Below are 15,646 nucleotides of genomic sequence, written 5' to 3' on the forward strand. Positions count from 1 at the left end.
CCCCAGAGTGTCACTGGAGTGGAGAGAAATGCAGTTATGGGCTAAGTTAATTAGCCTTTTGGTGGTTGGTTTCCACTTTTCAAAAGAATATGGGTGGGAATTGAGAGAGAGAGAGAGAGAACTTCTAGGGAGGGCTTGGAATGTAGCTAAGAAGTAGCATGTTTGCCTAGCATGCCTAAGACCCTGAGTTTCATTTCTAACAGCACAAAACAAATCCATGAATAAGATAATTACTTACCTGAATAAATAAAAAAAAATACTAAAACATGCTTTTGCAAGGGTAACTGTTGGGTCAGATTATCCCATAGAACAGTTGGAAGGCAACTTGTGATAACCATCACAGACTAAGAAAAGCCAGAGGCTGAGTGCGTCCATCTGCTGAGGTGCACCTTTTGGAAGCCCTGCAGTACAAAAGAAAGGGAGTTGCAGAGAGCTTGGAGGTGGCGTAATATCGTAGAGATAAAGAGTAGAGATAAAGAGCACCTGGTAGATAGAGTCTAGAATTTTCCTTTGGAAACCTAAGACTCAGGAGGTTGAGTTTTACAGTGACTTTGTGTGTGATATGTGCATTCACACTGAGTTCTTTCAGATATTTACAATGAAAAGTTCATTGTTTAACATTAGTGATTACTTAGAGTACTTAACGTCTTAACGTGACTTTTTTTTTTTTTTTTCTCAAAAGAATCTTTCGATGCCTGATAAATTGATCCAAGTAGGGGAGTGTTGAGGGAGATGGGGTGTTACATGTCCCTTCCCATTCTGTTTCTCAGATGAGAAAATAGAAGTCATGAAAAGAAGAGTACTGGGTATGGCTCCCCTGTGTGCCATAGTATGACTAGGACTTGAATCATAATTTGGGCCTCTATTATCTGTTTGAGAACATCCATTGTAGTTCTTTAGGAGAACGTGATGGTTGTCAGTGGCGTGGTCATCATTCTTGATTCTGAAGCATGGACTTTGATTTTTTTTTCAGTTTTTTTAAACGTTGTCAGAGAAATATTTCATATCAACTTGTCCTACCCAAACATCAACAGCAAACCATTTTCGTGTCTATCCTTTAATGGCCTAAGGAGAAGAGTGTCAGTGCCATTTGTTCAATGCCATTTTCTGATCAAATCATGGAGCATCCAAAATGAATACTAAAAAGTTGTTTTTTTTTTTTTTTTTTTTTTTTTTTTAAGATTATATTCTGGAGTTCTAGGCAATCTGAGAAAAACTAAGACTGAGGCATCCTTTATGCCTAAGCTCTTCTTTACCCATTATTTATTTAAGTTCTTATTTTGTATTTTATTTCTTATTTTGTATTTTATTTCTCTGGACATATGCTGAAACTGCTTGATAAATGCTGTTTAGGGGGTAGCTCTGCCCACTTTTCTGTCTGCACCTCCAAGGCCGTAGGGTTTGCATTTTTTAATTTAAACAGAGTACAGAGAGATAAGCCTTGTGAGTGAGGGCCTGAGAAAACTGGCCCCTCTCATCACCCTACTTGATTGACCCTTGTTTGCCTACTCCTTTATTAAGTTAAGTCAGGATTGTTTAAATCAAAGAGAGAAAACAGTTGCTGGGCTAACTGTTCCTCTACATATCAGTGGTAAAGACGATAATCATGGAATTCATCTATGATTTATGAATACAGTCCTCTGTTTTGTTTCTGTAATGGATCCCTCACCTTAAAAGAACACGTGTTCTTCCCCCTTAGAGGACTGATTTATCCATCCTCTGGATGTTAAGCTTCCTGTTTCCCCTTCCCAGGTCAAGGGCAGCCCAAGTGCCCAATTTCTCTCTCTCTTCACAAAGCACCGCCAGCTCTAGAGATGAGAAGTTCTGACGATCAGCCAAGTGGAGGAACGACGGTACTGCAACGGCTGCTTCAAGAGCAGCTTCGCTATGGCAATCCCAGTGAGAATCGCAGTCTGCTTGCCATACACCAGCAAGCCACAGGGAATAGCTCTCCATTTTCCACGGGCAGTGGGAACCAAGGCCCTCAGAATGATGTATTGAGTTCCCAGGATCACCACCAGCAGCAGCTTGTGGCACACCCTGCTCGCCAAGAACCCCAGGGTCAGGAAATCCAGTCAGAAAACGGTGTCATGGAGAAGCAGCTGTCCCCTCGAATGCAGAATAACGAAGAACTCCCAACCTATGAAGAGGCCAAGGTCCAGTCCCAGTACTTCAGGGGCCAGCAGCATGCTAGTGTTGGGGCTGCTTTCTATGTCACAGGAGTCACCAACCAGAAGATGAGAACCGAGGGACGCCCATCAGTTCAGCGCCTCACGCCTGGGAAGATGCACCAAGATGAAGGCCTTCGAGATCTTAAACAAGGGCATGTCCGATCCTTGAGTGAAAGACTGATGCAGATGTCATTGGCTACCAGTGGAGTTAAAGCCCACCCGCCTGTTACCAGTGCTCCTCTCTCCCCACCACAACCCAATGATCTCTACAAGAATGCCACCAATTCCAGTGAATTCTACAAGGCCCAAGGGCCACCTCCAAGCCAACATAGTCTGAAGGCCATGGAACACCGAGGCCCCCCGCCAGAATACCCTTTCAAGGGCGTGCCATCCCAGTCTGTAGTGTGCAAGTCCCAAGAGCCAGGGCACTTCTATAGTGAGCATCGCCTGAACCAGCCAGGGAGAACAGAGGGGCAACTGATGAGGTATCAGCACCCCCCTGAGTATGGGGCAGCCAGGTAAGAGTTCCCTTTCTGTCATCTCCTGGCCTCATCCCCAATCAGCCTCTCCTGCTGTCTGCTGGGAATATTAAGGGAAGGAACAGGCAGGTGCTTGATTCAACAAATGGCCTAGTGGCTGAAGGGAAGAGCTTTATTTTCCTACTGATTCACTCTCTTGCCTCCTAGACTTGTGGAAAAGGGCTCAATGCTTCTTCTCATCTTCTGAGCGAGCTCTTAAGGCCTTCCTTAAGGAGCAGAAGCAAATCTTCTTGGCTTTGAATAAGTCTGCAACATTGTATCACTCCCATGATTCAAAAGTCACCTTTTGTTTCTGTGTACCAATCTATCTGTTTCCTGTTGCCTGTACTCTCTCAGAGGATTATCGGGGTGATTTTGATACTAAACAGTTGGGGAGATACGGTTTTGGTGGAAGAAGAATGATAGAGGTATGTATGCAGGTTCAGAATGTTTCTTGCCTTGAACTTCACGTCCAACTTCGGGAAATGTCTGAGCTGCTTCTTGATTTTTCTTGACAAGAGTTTGTTAGGTAGCTGCCTGCCATTTGTGTGTGTGTGTGTGTTTATTTTTAAGAATCTAGGTTAAATTCACTTTATCTCCATAGAAGTTTCTCCAGATGCTCAAATGGACATGGAAAGCTCTTGTTTCTGTTCCATGTTATTTCTTCATCATTCAGCACCCATTGTCCTTTGCACGACCCACCAGATCCTATCATTCTTGATATTATTTGTATTTTTACTGTTTGGTAGACTTGCAGGACATGGTGTGGGGAAAGAGTTAAATTAATGACAGAAATAGCAACGGTTATGCATGGTATCCTGGCCTCTTCCTAGGGGTAGGTAATGATGGGTGTCCAGAAGGGTTAAAGCTCCAGGTGGCTGGAAGTCCAAGACAGTGATATCACTGGTATCTTCCTCCTTGCCTCCTGTGTCCACTCATTCATTTGGGGAAGAACCTCCTGACTTGCAGGTGGTGGTGACTCAGGAGATAAGGCACTTGGGGTGGGGTAGGGTGGAGGTAAAAGAAGTTATCTAGAGTTTCCTGGTATTTCTTTTTCTCCCCCCAGGTCCTGATTTTTTTTTCCAGAGGCAATTCATTTTAAACTCCTCCCCTTGCTTTACCGGTTTAGGACTGTCTGTTTTTTTTTGTTTTTTTTTTTTTTTCCCTTTTTAACTCAAGGTGATTTCTTAACCCTCTGCAAGGTCCTCTGAATCTTCTAGAAGACAGAAGCCTAATTTTTGATAATTTTCTCAGAACAGGAAATGGGATTAAAAACAGGCCCATTTTCAGCTTTCAACTAGTGTGAGAACCCTATTCCCATGTGCCCGGTGAAATGGAAGATCCAGGGAGAGCCCACAGCAACCTTTGACTGCATAGCTTAGTGAAAATCCATTCAAGCTAGGAAAATGTCAAGGAAGCCCGGGGCTTTTTTTGTTTTGCTTTTCTCATCAGTATGGAAGCATCTGAGACACTGCCTCCCCTCCATTCTGGACTGTAGATGGGCTGACGTCTGATCTGCTGTCTGATCGGCTGCCTTGTGGAAGAGTCTGTTGGCTATGGTGTGGAGCTGAAGCCAAAGCCCCCTGCTCAGCACATGGCCCGCCTTCCCAGGAAAGCTATTTTCAGAACTCATTCACTAGTATTGTTTGTGATCTGAAATGACTCCCACAGTGTTTGAAGCTAGATGGAAAAGCTCTTTGATCTGCCTAAATAAATAATGAGACAAAGAGGGGTTTTTCCTTCCCATACTGATTAAACAACCAAAGAAATTAAGCTGCATACACTTTATAGGAAGATAGGTCTATTTTCTCCTTCCTTCTAAATTAGCTGTGGATCTCACTCTATTTCAGTGCCTTGAAACTACAAAGCCCATGCTGACCTGCCTTTGTTTTTGTTTTTGTCTTGTTTGTTTGTTTTTGGGGTTGGCCATCGTGCTAGGCATGTAATCTATCCAGGGCCTCCTGCATGCTAAGCATATGCCCTCTCTGAACTCCTCCCACCGCCGTTGGGAAGTATTTTGACACAGTGATATTTGCCAACAGTTGTTTCTCTATGGGACAGGAACAGTGGGATTGGTATTCTGAAGGGATAATAAAGTTGTCTAAGCTAGTGGTATTCCATGTGAAGTTTGGGTATACATCAGACAAACTCTCTCTCTAAGCCTTTGCATGCACTGGGTTGTGGGGAGTGGCACCTATTGACAGATCTTTGGCAAAAGGAGGCAGTCCAACAGCTTTCCTTAAGTCTACTGCTTTTAGGTAGAGATATATTTTTCCTCCTTAATTTCCTATATGGCTTGTGGATATCTTCCCAAGCATCTGTAGCTTACAGAAATATGGATGGATGGATGGAGGAAGGGAGAGAGAGAGAGAGAGAGAGAGAGAGAATGAGAGAGATGAACCTACATTTTAAATTCTAAACTCACAAATGACAGATCAGGAAAACTAAGTTTTGTTTTGTTTTTTTATTTTAACAAGCTGCTGTTAAAAGAAAATGTCATTTTCATTTGCCTTCGGAGAATCAATGAAATGTTGAGATTTTGCTGTTAAAATGAACAAAATGTTATAAACAATCCCTTGATTACTTCATCTTCCCCATGCCCTCCTCCCTACTTAAGAAAAAAAAAAAAAAACTAAATAAATAGCATAAATGCTCAGAACTCCAGATGGGAAATGAGGCCAAATCATGTGAAAAAAAATGTCTAAATCTTTGTCTTTCTAAGTGCAGAACCTTTTTTGCATCCTGGGTTTAGAGACTGATCAAGTGCTTGTAAAAAATTAAATTATTTCTGTTTATAAAGCAGCCACCCCCTTTCAATTGTTGAAATCATGCCCAGCTCTGAGGTTTCTTGAAATGCTCTTTGAACAGAATCTCAGGGTGACCTAAATCTGTAGTTCAGAACAGAGCTCCCTGTGCGATTGGAATGGTCCGGACTTATTCACAAGCTGCTCCACGATTCACATTTGCTGTCACAGAACCTGGAAGGGGCACTATTTCAGTGGTGAGAAGTTGGTTGTAGGCTGGTGGTGGCACCTGCTCTGATGAGAGTGTATGTTGGGAGGAGGGGGGAGATTGCATGTTTGTGGGTTTGCACTCGTGTTGGCAGGTGTGTGTGAGAGAGAATGAAGAGGAGGGGGACCCTAGTCATGGAGGTAGCAGGGTGGAAAGGACTGTGTTACCTGCCAGTGTGTGTGTGTGTGTGTGTGGGGGCTCGTTTTACTTTTTGTCTTTATAAGTTCTCTTTGAGAATATGTCCTCTCTTTCTCTGCAGCTTTTTGGAGGAGTGATCTCTGGCATAGACAGCCAGGTCCTCTCTTTGGTAGGCCATGAATCTTAGGAAGGAGCACCGAGTTGGGGAGAACAGGCCAAGAAGCAGATCATGTGATTCTATTGTCTTCTGGTGGTGGCTTCTTATTCCCAGATAGCTATGTCAGTGGGGATTCCAGCTTCTGTGTGGTGGGAGGACCTGTAGAATACTCGCCTCTCTGCCTTGTTCCTCTCTGCCCCTTTATTACTTTACTGTCATTACTCTTTCTTTTATTATTTACTCTTCAGGTTTTTTTTTTTTTGGTGTTTTGTTTTGTTTTGTTTGTTTTCGAGACAGGGTTTCTCTGTGTATCCCTGGCTGTCCTGGAACTCACTCTGTAGACCAGGCTGGCCTTGAACTCAGAAATCCGCCTGCTTCTGCCTCCCAAGTGCTGGGATTAAAGGCGTGTGCCACCACGCCCGGCTTTTCAGTGTGTTTTTGTTTCCCCTGACATATTGCCATAGTTCTCCCCAACCTGTGTTGTTCTTCCCAGAGGCCCCTGTTCTCAGAGGGAACCTCATTCCAGGGTTAACATAGCCCTGCCTTTTGATGGTGGACAGATGTTGGAGCCCAGGTGAAACTCTTTTCTACTTCCCCCACCCCCTAACTACCCAAGCCATTGCTTGTTTGCAAATCTGCCAGTGAAGGACTAACTGAAAGTTTTTTCAACACCACAGTGTTCTGCTTCCTTTTGTAGCCTGAGGAGTCAAGGGCCAGCTGCTTTGTTTTTCCTTATCTTCATCCTGGGCTTATCTGACCCTAGAGACCTTCCGGAAACCTTGCATGCAGTATCCTTCCCTAGACCCCTGAGAAGCTGTGTACTGTCCAGGCCTTGACAAGCCATTCAGCACTCAGGGAGGAGGGAGATAGATGCCTCCCTGTTGGAGAGAAAGGCCCCTTTTGCTTGATAATGGGAGCAATCGGGAGGCGGGAGGAAGCCCAGTTTGAAAGTGTGTTCAGTTTGAAAATGTGTGTTCAGTCTTTCAGAGAGAACATCACCCAGGCAGTAGGTTTCCAAATCCCAAGAACAGGGGCAAAAGATAGCAGAGTGATTTCTCCTCTTAAAATTTGAAAGCAGGATTGGAGAATATGAAATTTAAGACCCTTTTTCTGCCCAAGAGATTCAAAGTTCCCCCTCCCAAATCCCAGGACATTTTAACTCTGTATTGAAATTTAATTAAAACAGCTCTTGGAAAGAACACATAGTTGTTTTGACCTGTATGGAAATTGAAGGTCCACAGAATAGAAAGTGGGAACCCTTCACCTAGTAAGTCCATAAGCCCCTCCCTGGCTTTAGAACAACTGAGTGTTTTCAGCTCTTGGAAAGAAAAGTTATGTATGGCATCAACTCTCCAGGTCCTAGTCTTTAATAGCTTGTCAAGTCTATACGTAAGTTGTTCGCATGACTTCTTCAATAGTAAACAATTATTTCCAGTGACGTATGTAGAAAATTGGATAAATGTGTGTGTGTGCTAGAGCCACATATGGGACTTCGGGATAGACCCTAGGGTCTAAACAGATTTGAATACTTTCCTGAGTATCAAGGCCATTGGATGAGTCCGAGAGCCAATATTTGCAATGATTTGGTTGTTGTAAAGAGCCTGTACAGGGAGGAGCTCTTGGGGATGCTGGTTTATGGAAGAGCAGTGTGTTAGAGTGTATGGATTGGTGGGGAGAAGTAATTGCTCCTGGCCCTTTGTCCAACTTCTATCAAGAATTTTATGCAAACTAGCACAAAGATAAACAGGTGATTCCATCTTGAAGATACTAACAAGGCAAACATCTCACTGGTAGATAAGCAGCTGTAAATCTTATAGAGTCAAAACATGGGAAGGTCCCAGTATTTTTGCAATTCATTTGTAGCCCTGCCTCTCTGTAACTTACTATGTAGACCAGGTTGCTCTTGACCTCTTGCCTCTGCTTCTTCATGAGTATTAAAGCCATGTGCCACCGTGCCCAGAAGATAATGTAATTTTAAAAAATAGATTTATATGTATGGGTAATTTGCTTATATGTATGCCCTACACATGCATGCCTGATGCCCAACAGAACAGAGCAAATGATCTCATGGAACATGGCTGTTCTGTGGGTCGAGGTAATCAAACCTAGATCCTCTGAGAGAGCAGCCACCTCTTAACCGCTGAACCTCCAACTTCTATATTAAGTAACTGAACAAGGTTGCCCAGCTAGTACACAGTGACAAAAGTCTCTGAAGTTCGTTTATTGGGATTTTAGAGACTTTTTTTGTGTCTAACAATTAGGTACCAAAACTCAATGGACCAAAGTTTTTGTTCTGAACCATTCTATAAACAATAAGTTGGGGATTTGTGTCCCCAAGCTTCATATGTATTATTAAGCTGATAAGTGGCATGAGCAATAATTATTTGATCTCCTTAAATTCATAAATGTCTTCATATCCTTAAGTAATTCTGGAGTGTAGGAATTCTCCAGGGTAGTCCCAGGTGGGGAGATGAAAGGCAGTGGAATGCCTGTTTGAAAAAAGCCAGTAAACATTTTTTACATTGAAGTCTTTGCATGTGATGGGTTGCATACGTCAAGTTTTTTTCAGACAGGTTCAGTTCTCAGTCAACCACATGAGCATTACTTTGTACAAAAGGAATTTTAAACGAGTGAGCAATGAATGTTTGGAGATAGTCATCTTAAGATTCTCCTACTTACCTCAGAAGTTATGTGACTTCGTCTCCAAGAGGAGCATAAATAGCTAGTGAGCAGTAGCAGTTGGACAGAGTCACAAAATGTATCGGTAAGAAGGAACTCAAGAAGTCCTTGACTGGGATCTAATTCAGCCTGCTTCCCATTTTACCTGTATTTGAAGGGAGGAGGGGTTGCTCCTTGTGCATTGGGGGTGAATTTAATTGGAGTTTGAATTTTGTGCTTTTCAGGGCAACACAGGACATCTCCTCGCTGTCTTTGTCAGCCAGGAACTCTCAACCTCACAGCCCTACTTCTTCCCTGACAGCTGGGGCTTCCAGCTTGCCCTTGCTGCAGTCTCCGCCATCCAGTAGATTGCCTCCCGGTCAACACGCCTTGGTCTCGAACCAAGGTGACCACTCTGCTCACCTGTCAAGGCATCAGCAGCATCTTCTTTCGAGTCAGAGTCATCAGGGGGACCACTACCGTCACGCCCAGGCCAGCCTGACTTCAGCGCAGCAGCAGCCAGGAGAAGCCTACTCAGCTATGCCTCGGGCTCAGCAGTCTGCTTCTTATCAGCCCATGCCAGCTGACCCTTTTGCTATCGTCTCTAGAGCTCAGCAGATGGTTGAGATCCTGTCTGATGAGAATCGCAACTTGCGGCAGGAGTTGGATGGATGCTATGAGAAGGTGGCGAGACTGCAGAAGGTATGGCTCCCCCTGAGGGTCAGTCAGTTCAACTCTTTGAATCTTACTAGTGGGACTTGTTAAATGTCCGTATAAAGGTTTCATTGGTGGGGTAGATCTTTGAGATTCTTCTTCTGATGTTGGTCAAACTTTAGAAAAAAACTCTTTGTCTATATAGGATAACTAAGTTTTCTCTCTTTATATTGTCATACCTTAATTATATGAAACTGTGGGCTTCATGGTGAAATTTTTATTGGAATTTTAAATGAATGAGCAATATATTAAGTACTATCATGTGTACTTACTATGGTGTTTTTGAACCCCCCCTTTTTTTTAAGGGGGTAACATTTTACAATTTTACTAAAAGAAATATACTATTGATTTCCCAGACTCTGTAATTCTTAGAAAACTTAGTTGAATGTTTTATTCAAAAAGTCATCAGAGATAGTTCTTCACAATATTTGTAAGGCCTGTGTTTGTGGAAAAACCTGATCGCATTTAAAGACCTTTTGTCTTGATTATGGTTTCCCCATATGATTTTTGTCTCAAAAATCTAAAGCCATAGTACATAGTTACTAGAAAAATCCCACCAGCTGAGATTTTGTATGGTTTATGAAAAGGCTGACAGTGCTCTTCCTTGTGGGAGTTCTCTTCTTCATTCTTTTGATACTGGCCCTCCTCCCTGCTTTTGCTTTGGTCTTTGACCACAGATCCAGTTCAACATCTGCTCTCCTTCTCTGGGATGTGTGTGTGTGTGTGTGTGTGTGTGTGTGTGTCTGTGTCTGTGTGTGTGTGTTGAGGGGGCACACACAAAAGTTGCTTAGCATCACAGCTGGGTGACAGGTGACAGCCATAGGCAGAGGAAATTTAAAAAAAAAAAAAAAGGTGTGCCCAGTTTTTGTTCTTTCCTGTTTCCCCATACCCACTGCTGCAGCTACTTCATAGCACCCCTCAGTTTCTTGCCTTGGTGGCTCTTAGCGAGTTATGCCTGTGGCAGTTTCTTTGTAGCATTTGTCAGTTGGGGAGTTCACATGGTATGATCTCCTGGCAAACTGTTCCGGGAAGGTGAGGCTGGAGAGACAGTTGCTTTGTATTGTTCAGCAGCTCTGTCCTTTGGAGATAAGATGAAAAAAAGGTCCAGGGACCTGCATGATTCCTAAAATTCACTGACACCAGGTCTTTTACCTAAAGGAGAAGAAGGCTTATATTTTTCTATATATACATTATATATATATCCTTTCTCACTTTCCTCAAATCTGATTAGAAACTCTCAGTTTGGATTAAGAGCTATTATTTTGTCTTGGTTTTATAGTTTCTGTCTTCTCAGTTTGACAATACCCCTTGCTCATATCACATTCAGGCTGTCCATGGATTTTGTTCATTGACTAGACCGCTTCTAACTTTTAATTTGCCTTGGCCTGGCCTCATCGTTGACACAATCACCCGTGACTGAGCTCAGCTCTTCCGTGCCAAAGGATCCCTGGTGACAGACCCTAGGGACTGGGTTGGAAAGCTACTAGTGCAGGTAGCAGAATAGGAAGTTTGTTGATTGTTTGTTCCTTGTGCAGAAATACGTCAGAAAAGAACAATCATCATAGTTGGAGTGTCTGCAGAAGCATGGCGTAAGCCAAGACTGAGGTAGAGACAGGTAGGAGAGACGAAGGAATTAAAAGCAGGGTAAATAACATGCACACCAGATGGTAGAGCTAGGGGGAAAAAATGAAACCCCACGGTAGGCTCCGAGGACAGAAAGTATAATGAGCAAGTCTGGAGACCCATGGCCACTCTCCCTCTCTTCTACCTCTTCCTTCACACATTCCCAGCCAGCTGATCTGTCCTTCTGGGAAGGCTTCATCACACAGCTCTCTCTGCAAGGGGACAGACAGTATTTCCTTAGCACCAAGATCCTTCATAAGCAGGCTGTGCATGTTTCAGAAAAGGGACTGTCTTCTTAGGTGTGGCCTTCTGGAATGTAAGGAGGAAGCCTCACTGTCTCTTGGCTGCTTCTTTCACACTAACACTGCCCAGCCTGCTCTTTCTCGAAGGGAAGTGTTTCTTCTCTCCTCTTCAGCAGTTGAATTGCATGCGAAAGCTCCACCAAGCACAGGAGCCTGTCTCTAAATGCCATTCACCAGTTTTCACCTTCTGTGCTGTTATCTTGGTACCATCTGCAAGGAGAAAAACACTTTCATGTCTGCTCTTTTCAGTGGCATAAGCCTCATTTGTTTGCAGGCAGTCCTGCCTCCAGCAGGATTTTAAAGATGGGGGCAGCTGGAATTGGAGGTGATAGAAATCCTCCCTCCCCTCCCCCACCTTCAATTGGGGCGCCTGTGTATTTCACCCCCTAAAGCACTCTGAGCTTTGTTCAGGAAGAGTGGAAAACTGAGAAGCAATGCAGAGCAGTTGGAGGAGTCAGACTTAATTTCAAAATTGCTTAATAGGCCATGGGGTTTATTTGTCTTATACAAATTATATGCAAATAAGGTCTGCAGTTCTTACACATGCTGTACTGGTCGCAAGGCTCTGGAGTCTAATTTCTTGTTTTCTTCCTGTTTCTGTCTAATTCTGGACAAGAGTCTTTGTCTGGTCCTTTTCTTCTTCTTCTTCTTCTTCTTCTTCTTCTTCTTCTTCTTCTTCTTCTTCTTCTTCTTCTTCTCATTTTATAAGATTTGCAGAGAGGTGTCATAAAATAACACAAATCCTGTCTTTCAGCTAGAAATCTGTACTAGTTTCCCACTGACTCTGGTGAGTATGGGCTAAAGTCCAAATGCCTGACATTTAAAACCATTTTATGACCTGCCTTCAGTCCATCTTCACAGCCACATCCCTCTAGCTTCCCTGTGGCTACCACACAGTGTCCAGCCAGATTAAACTCCTGGTCATTCTGGGAATGCATTTGCTTACTCAGAATAGAATACCCTTCTACTCACCTCTGCCCATTGAAATCCAATCCAGCTTTCAGGATCCGACTCTAAATGCCATCTCTCCCTGACATTATTTTTCCTCCCCTCCCCCACCTAGGGATAACTTAGATCCTTCTTTTAGCTTTATATCATTATGCCTTGTTTTTTTATAAAGCTGTAGTTTGCCCTCTATTCTCTGACTTGATTATACTGAAAGTTCCTTGAAGGCGAGGATAATGTGCATGTTCTCACTCTGGTTAATCAGGCCTTCCTAACTATTTGACCCTTGATTAAATATTTGTGAAAGTGAATTGAATTATATTGCAGGAGGCTGACGATTTGGGATTTTAGGGCTCATGTTTGCTGCTGATCTGTACTTGGGATAGGTAATTTAACTACTCTCTCATGCTAAACTGGGACAAGTTAACATTGCCTAGGCATATGTCAGGACAAAATGAGAGAACCACATAGAAAGAAGTCCTTTGAGGGCTTCAAAATAAAGTTATTGCTATATAATAGACAATGTTAATATTTTTAAAATCAAGAAATAATGTAGAAATTACACTCAGAAAATAATTTAGAAATTAGAATCAGGTATGAAGTCCATTTTATGGAGAAAGAGAGACTTTGCTTTTGTCCTAAGGAAATCCCATGAAGCATTTGAGCCATTGACTGAGCTTGCAGTCTATCTGAAAGGAGATGCAACTGAAGAGTCACGTGTATGGTTCTAAACTGTCATTTCCATCTAACTCCTAGTATCAATACCATCTTTCTTTCCTTTTTTTATGTTAAGGTGGAGACAGAAATCCAACGGGTCTCAGAGGCTTATGAGAACTTGGTGAAGTCATCTTCCAAAAGAGAGGCTCTGGAGAAAGCCATGAGGAACAAGCTGGAGGGTGAGATTAGAAGGATGCATGACTTCAACAGAGATCTGAGAGGTGAGCGACAAGTGCACTTCACTTTCTAGTTATTTTGTTTGCTTGTTTGTTTGGGGGACAAGGTCTCTTTACATAGTTCAGGCAGGCCTAGGATTTACAACATAGTCCATGCTAGCCTCATATTCCACAATTCCCCTGCTTTCCCCTCCCAGGCAGTGAGGATAAAAGCATTTGCCCCGACAGACATCTGATTCTTGCTTTAGAGTAGCTCTTGTATTATTTTAAGATTTACATTTGAAAATTTGGGACTGTGTCACCCACCCTGTTTGTCAAAAACAAAACAAAACAAACCCAAAAACCCAAAAAACCCAGTGATGACTTTTGCCAAAGGCCTGTATTTAGAAGGCAGGTAGCATGTGTGTTAACCGTCTTCACCTTCCACAGACCGTCTAGAGACTGCCAACAAGCAGCTGGCAGAGAAGGAGTACGAGGGGTCTGAGGACACCAGGAAGACCATCTCTCAGCTCTTTGCCAAACGTAAGTCTGCAATCTCCAGAGGCAGGCGTGAATGTGTGCATAGTAGTAACAGGTGTGGTAATGTGGCAGGTCTTGTTGGAGGTAAATTTTATGAAAATGTTGCCTGGCTCTTCTCTTTAGCCTTCTAGAACATCCAGGAGAGAATGAGTCTTATCTTTTTCCTGTTAGTGCATGAAAGGCCACGAAGGCCTCTGCCCCAACTCTAGTCACATTGAAGGAGTGTTCTCCATACTAAGTCAGAGAAAATCCATTAGAGTTCCTGCCATTGTCAAGGCTAGCTGAAGAAAAGACCTTAAGGAATACTGTCCTCAATAATGCTGAAGGGATTGTAGGCTCTGGGAGATGGGATGAACATATAGAACAATGATTAATGTTTGAAATCCCCAGCCTATGTCACGGGTTCACCTACTAAACACTTATTGCTGCGTCATATTATTACCCACTGGCAGATTGTAGAATAGCCAGAAAAGGAAGAGCCTTGATACGACCTGGACTCATGGTTCTGATTACGGAGTTGGAGGGTATGGGGCTGGGCAGAGCTGGGCCTTCCTTATAATAGTGCTTCCTTTGTCTGGAAATACTCCTAGGACTGTAACAATGAATTAATCCTCTTCTTTATCGAGTCCCTAATGGACTCCACCCAGCTAGACAATGCCTAATTCTTTCCAATTGCTTTAATAACAGCAGCAATAAAAACTTCATAGTGGTTGGAGCCCACTGGGAGCATGAATTGGGTTGAGAACAGATGAACTGTCCTTGTTCCTGCAGATGCCTAAGCTTGTCTGCCCCCCTACTCCAGCCTCCTCAGTGCAACTCCCACTGAAGTCCTTCTTGGTGGGGACTTGTCAGTCTCTTCTATTTTTGCTGGGTCTCTCAATGACCCTTTCATGTCATTCTGTGCAGTTTCCAGTTAGCTTTTACAAGTCTGTTTGATCTTCATTTACAATATTCCCTTCCCTGCCTGGATTGCTCTGTTGTGCTCTGGCTTCAGAACAGTTTTTCTTCCTCTTGGCCCCGAGCCTCCTGTTCCTTTGTCAGTAGTCTTAAGGGTAAGGAATGTTGTTTTTCTGGTGTCATCAGAACCCAGGGTAAATTGTGAAGTTGCTTTTGTGGTGTCACTGTTACTCTGGAAGCTAGTTCAGTGGCAGGAAGTCGGTGGAGGCCTCCCAGAATAAAACAAAACATATGGATTCTTGCCCTGGATCTTCTAGCTTATACTCCTCTGTGTGAAGAAATGGTATTTCAGGTGCTCTCAGAGCTCTGCTGTAGGTTCATAAAATTCACTTAGTTACTAAGCAAAATTACATTAACAGCAGGGTGAAATCCTGTCAGTGGTTCTAAAACTAGGTGGAGAAGAGAGCATGTCTTTTTGACCCATTTATTTCTTGTGCCCTTAGACATACAAAGGGTCCTCAAAGATGGGAAGTGTAGAAGGAAGAAAGAAGGCTCTATTGAAAAACCTTCTCTGGGAATATACTCCAGCAACCCCAGAAAGATAGAAGCAGTTCAAGCCAAGAGGTGGTTGGGTACACTAGAAAACCTTAGCTCCACTATGGAATCCACCCCTCATTTTCCAGGAGCTCTGGCGTGTTAGTCACGCTCGATCTCCAAGTCCTGTTTCCTCCTATGCAAAATAGAGAAGGGAAGAATAACACCTCATATCCTTGTTCTGAGGATTAAGCAAGCACAATGCCTGATATGTAGTGAGTGTTCAGCGAATGTTCATTTCTTTTCAAGGCACATCTCTTCAGATAGGAGTCTGTGAGAAATGAGACCAAATTGGCCTCGTGAAAATAATGTTCAAGGTCTTCAAAGGAAGAACCACCCTCACTTCCAAGTCTAAACACTTTATTTGAGTCTCTGGTATGAGGTTTGTCCTAGGTCACAGGACAGGTACCTGGAAAAACCTGAGACATACTGTATATGCCATTGTCCCTTGTAGCTGTACTTTCATATTAAGTTCAGAAACAAAATTCCTACTTGTACAGGTCCG

The 15,646-nt window shown here is 43.2% G+C and overlaps 1 protein-coding gene across 3 annotated transcripts in view; it reads left to right on the top strand.

Moving 5' to 3' along the window:
- The window catches only part of Amot (angiomotin), a 58,396-nt gene that overhangs the window by 15,359 nt on the left and 27,391 nt on the right, over nt 1–15,646 (top strand). For 2 of the 3 annotated variants that reach the window (XM_029473546.2, XM_085837983.1), the window contains 4 exons: nt 1,753–2,689; nt 8,900–9,356; nt 13,032–13,176; nt 13,561–13,653. In XM_029473546.2, coding sequence (XP_029329406.1) covers nt 1,815–2,689; nt 8,900–9,356; nt 13,032–13,176; nt 13,561–13,653 — 1,570 coding nt within the window. In that variant the 5' untranslated portion in view covers nt 1,753–1,814. The remainder of the gene's footprint in view (nt 1–1,752; nt 2,690–8,899; nt 9,357–13,031; nt 13,177–13,560; nt 13,654–15,646) is intronic. The other variant, XM_085837984.1, reaches the window with a different exon arrangement.

The sequence above is a fragment of the Mus caroli genome, unplaced genomic scaffold (assembly GCF_978045245.1).
Source record: "Mus caroli unplaced genomic scaffold, Mus_caroli_1 scaffold_5, whole genome shotgun sequence".
NCBI lineage: Eukaryota > Metazoa > Chordata > Mammalia > Rodentia > Muridae > Mus > Mus caroli.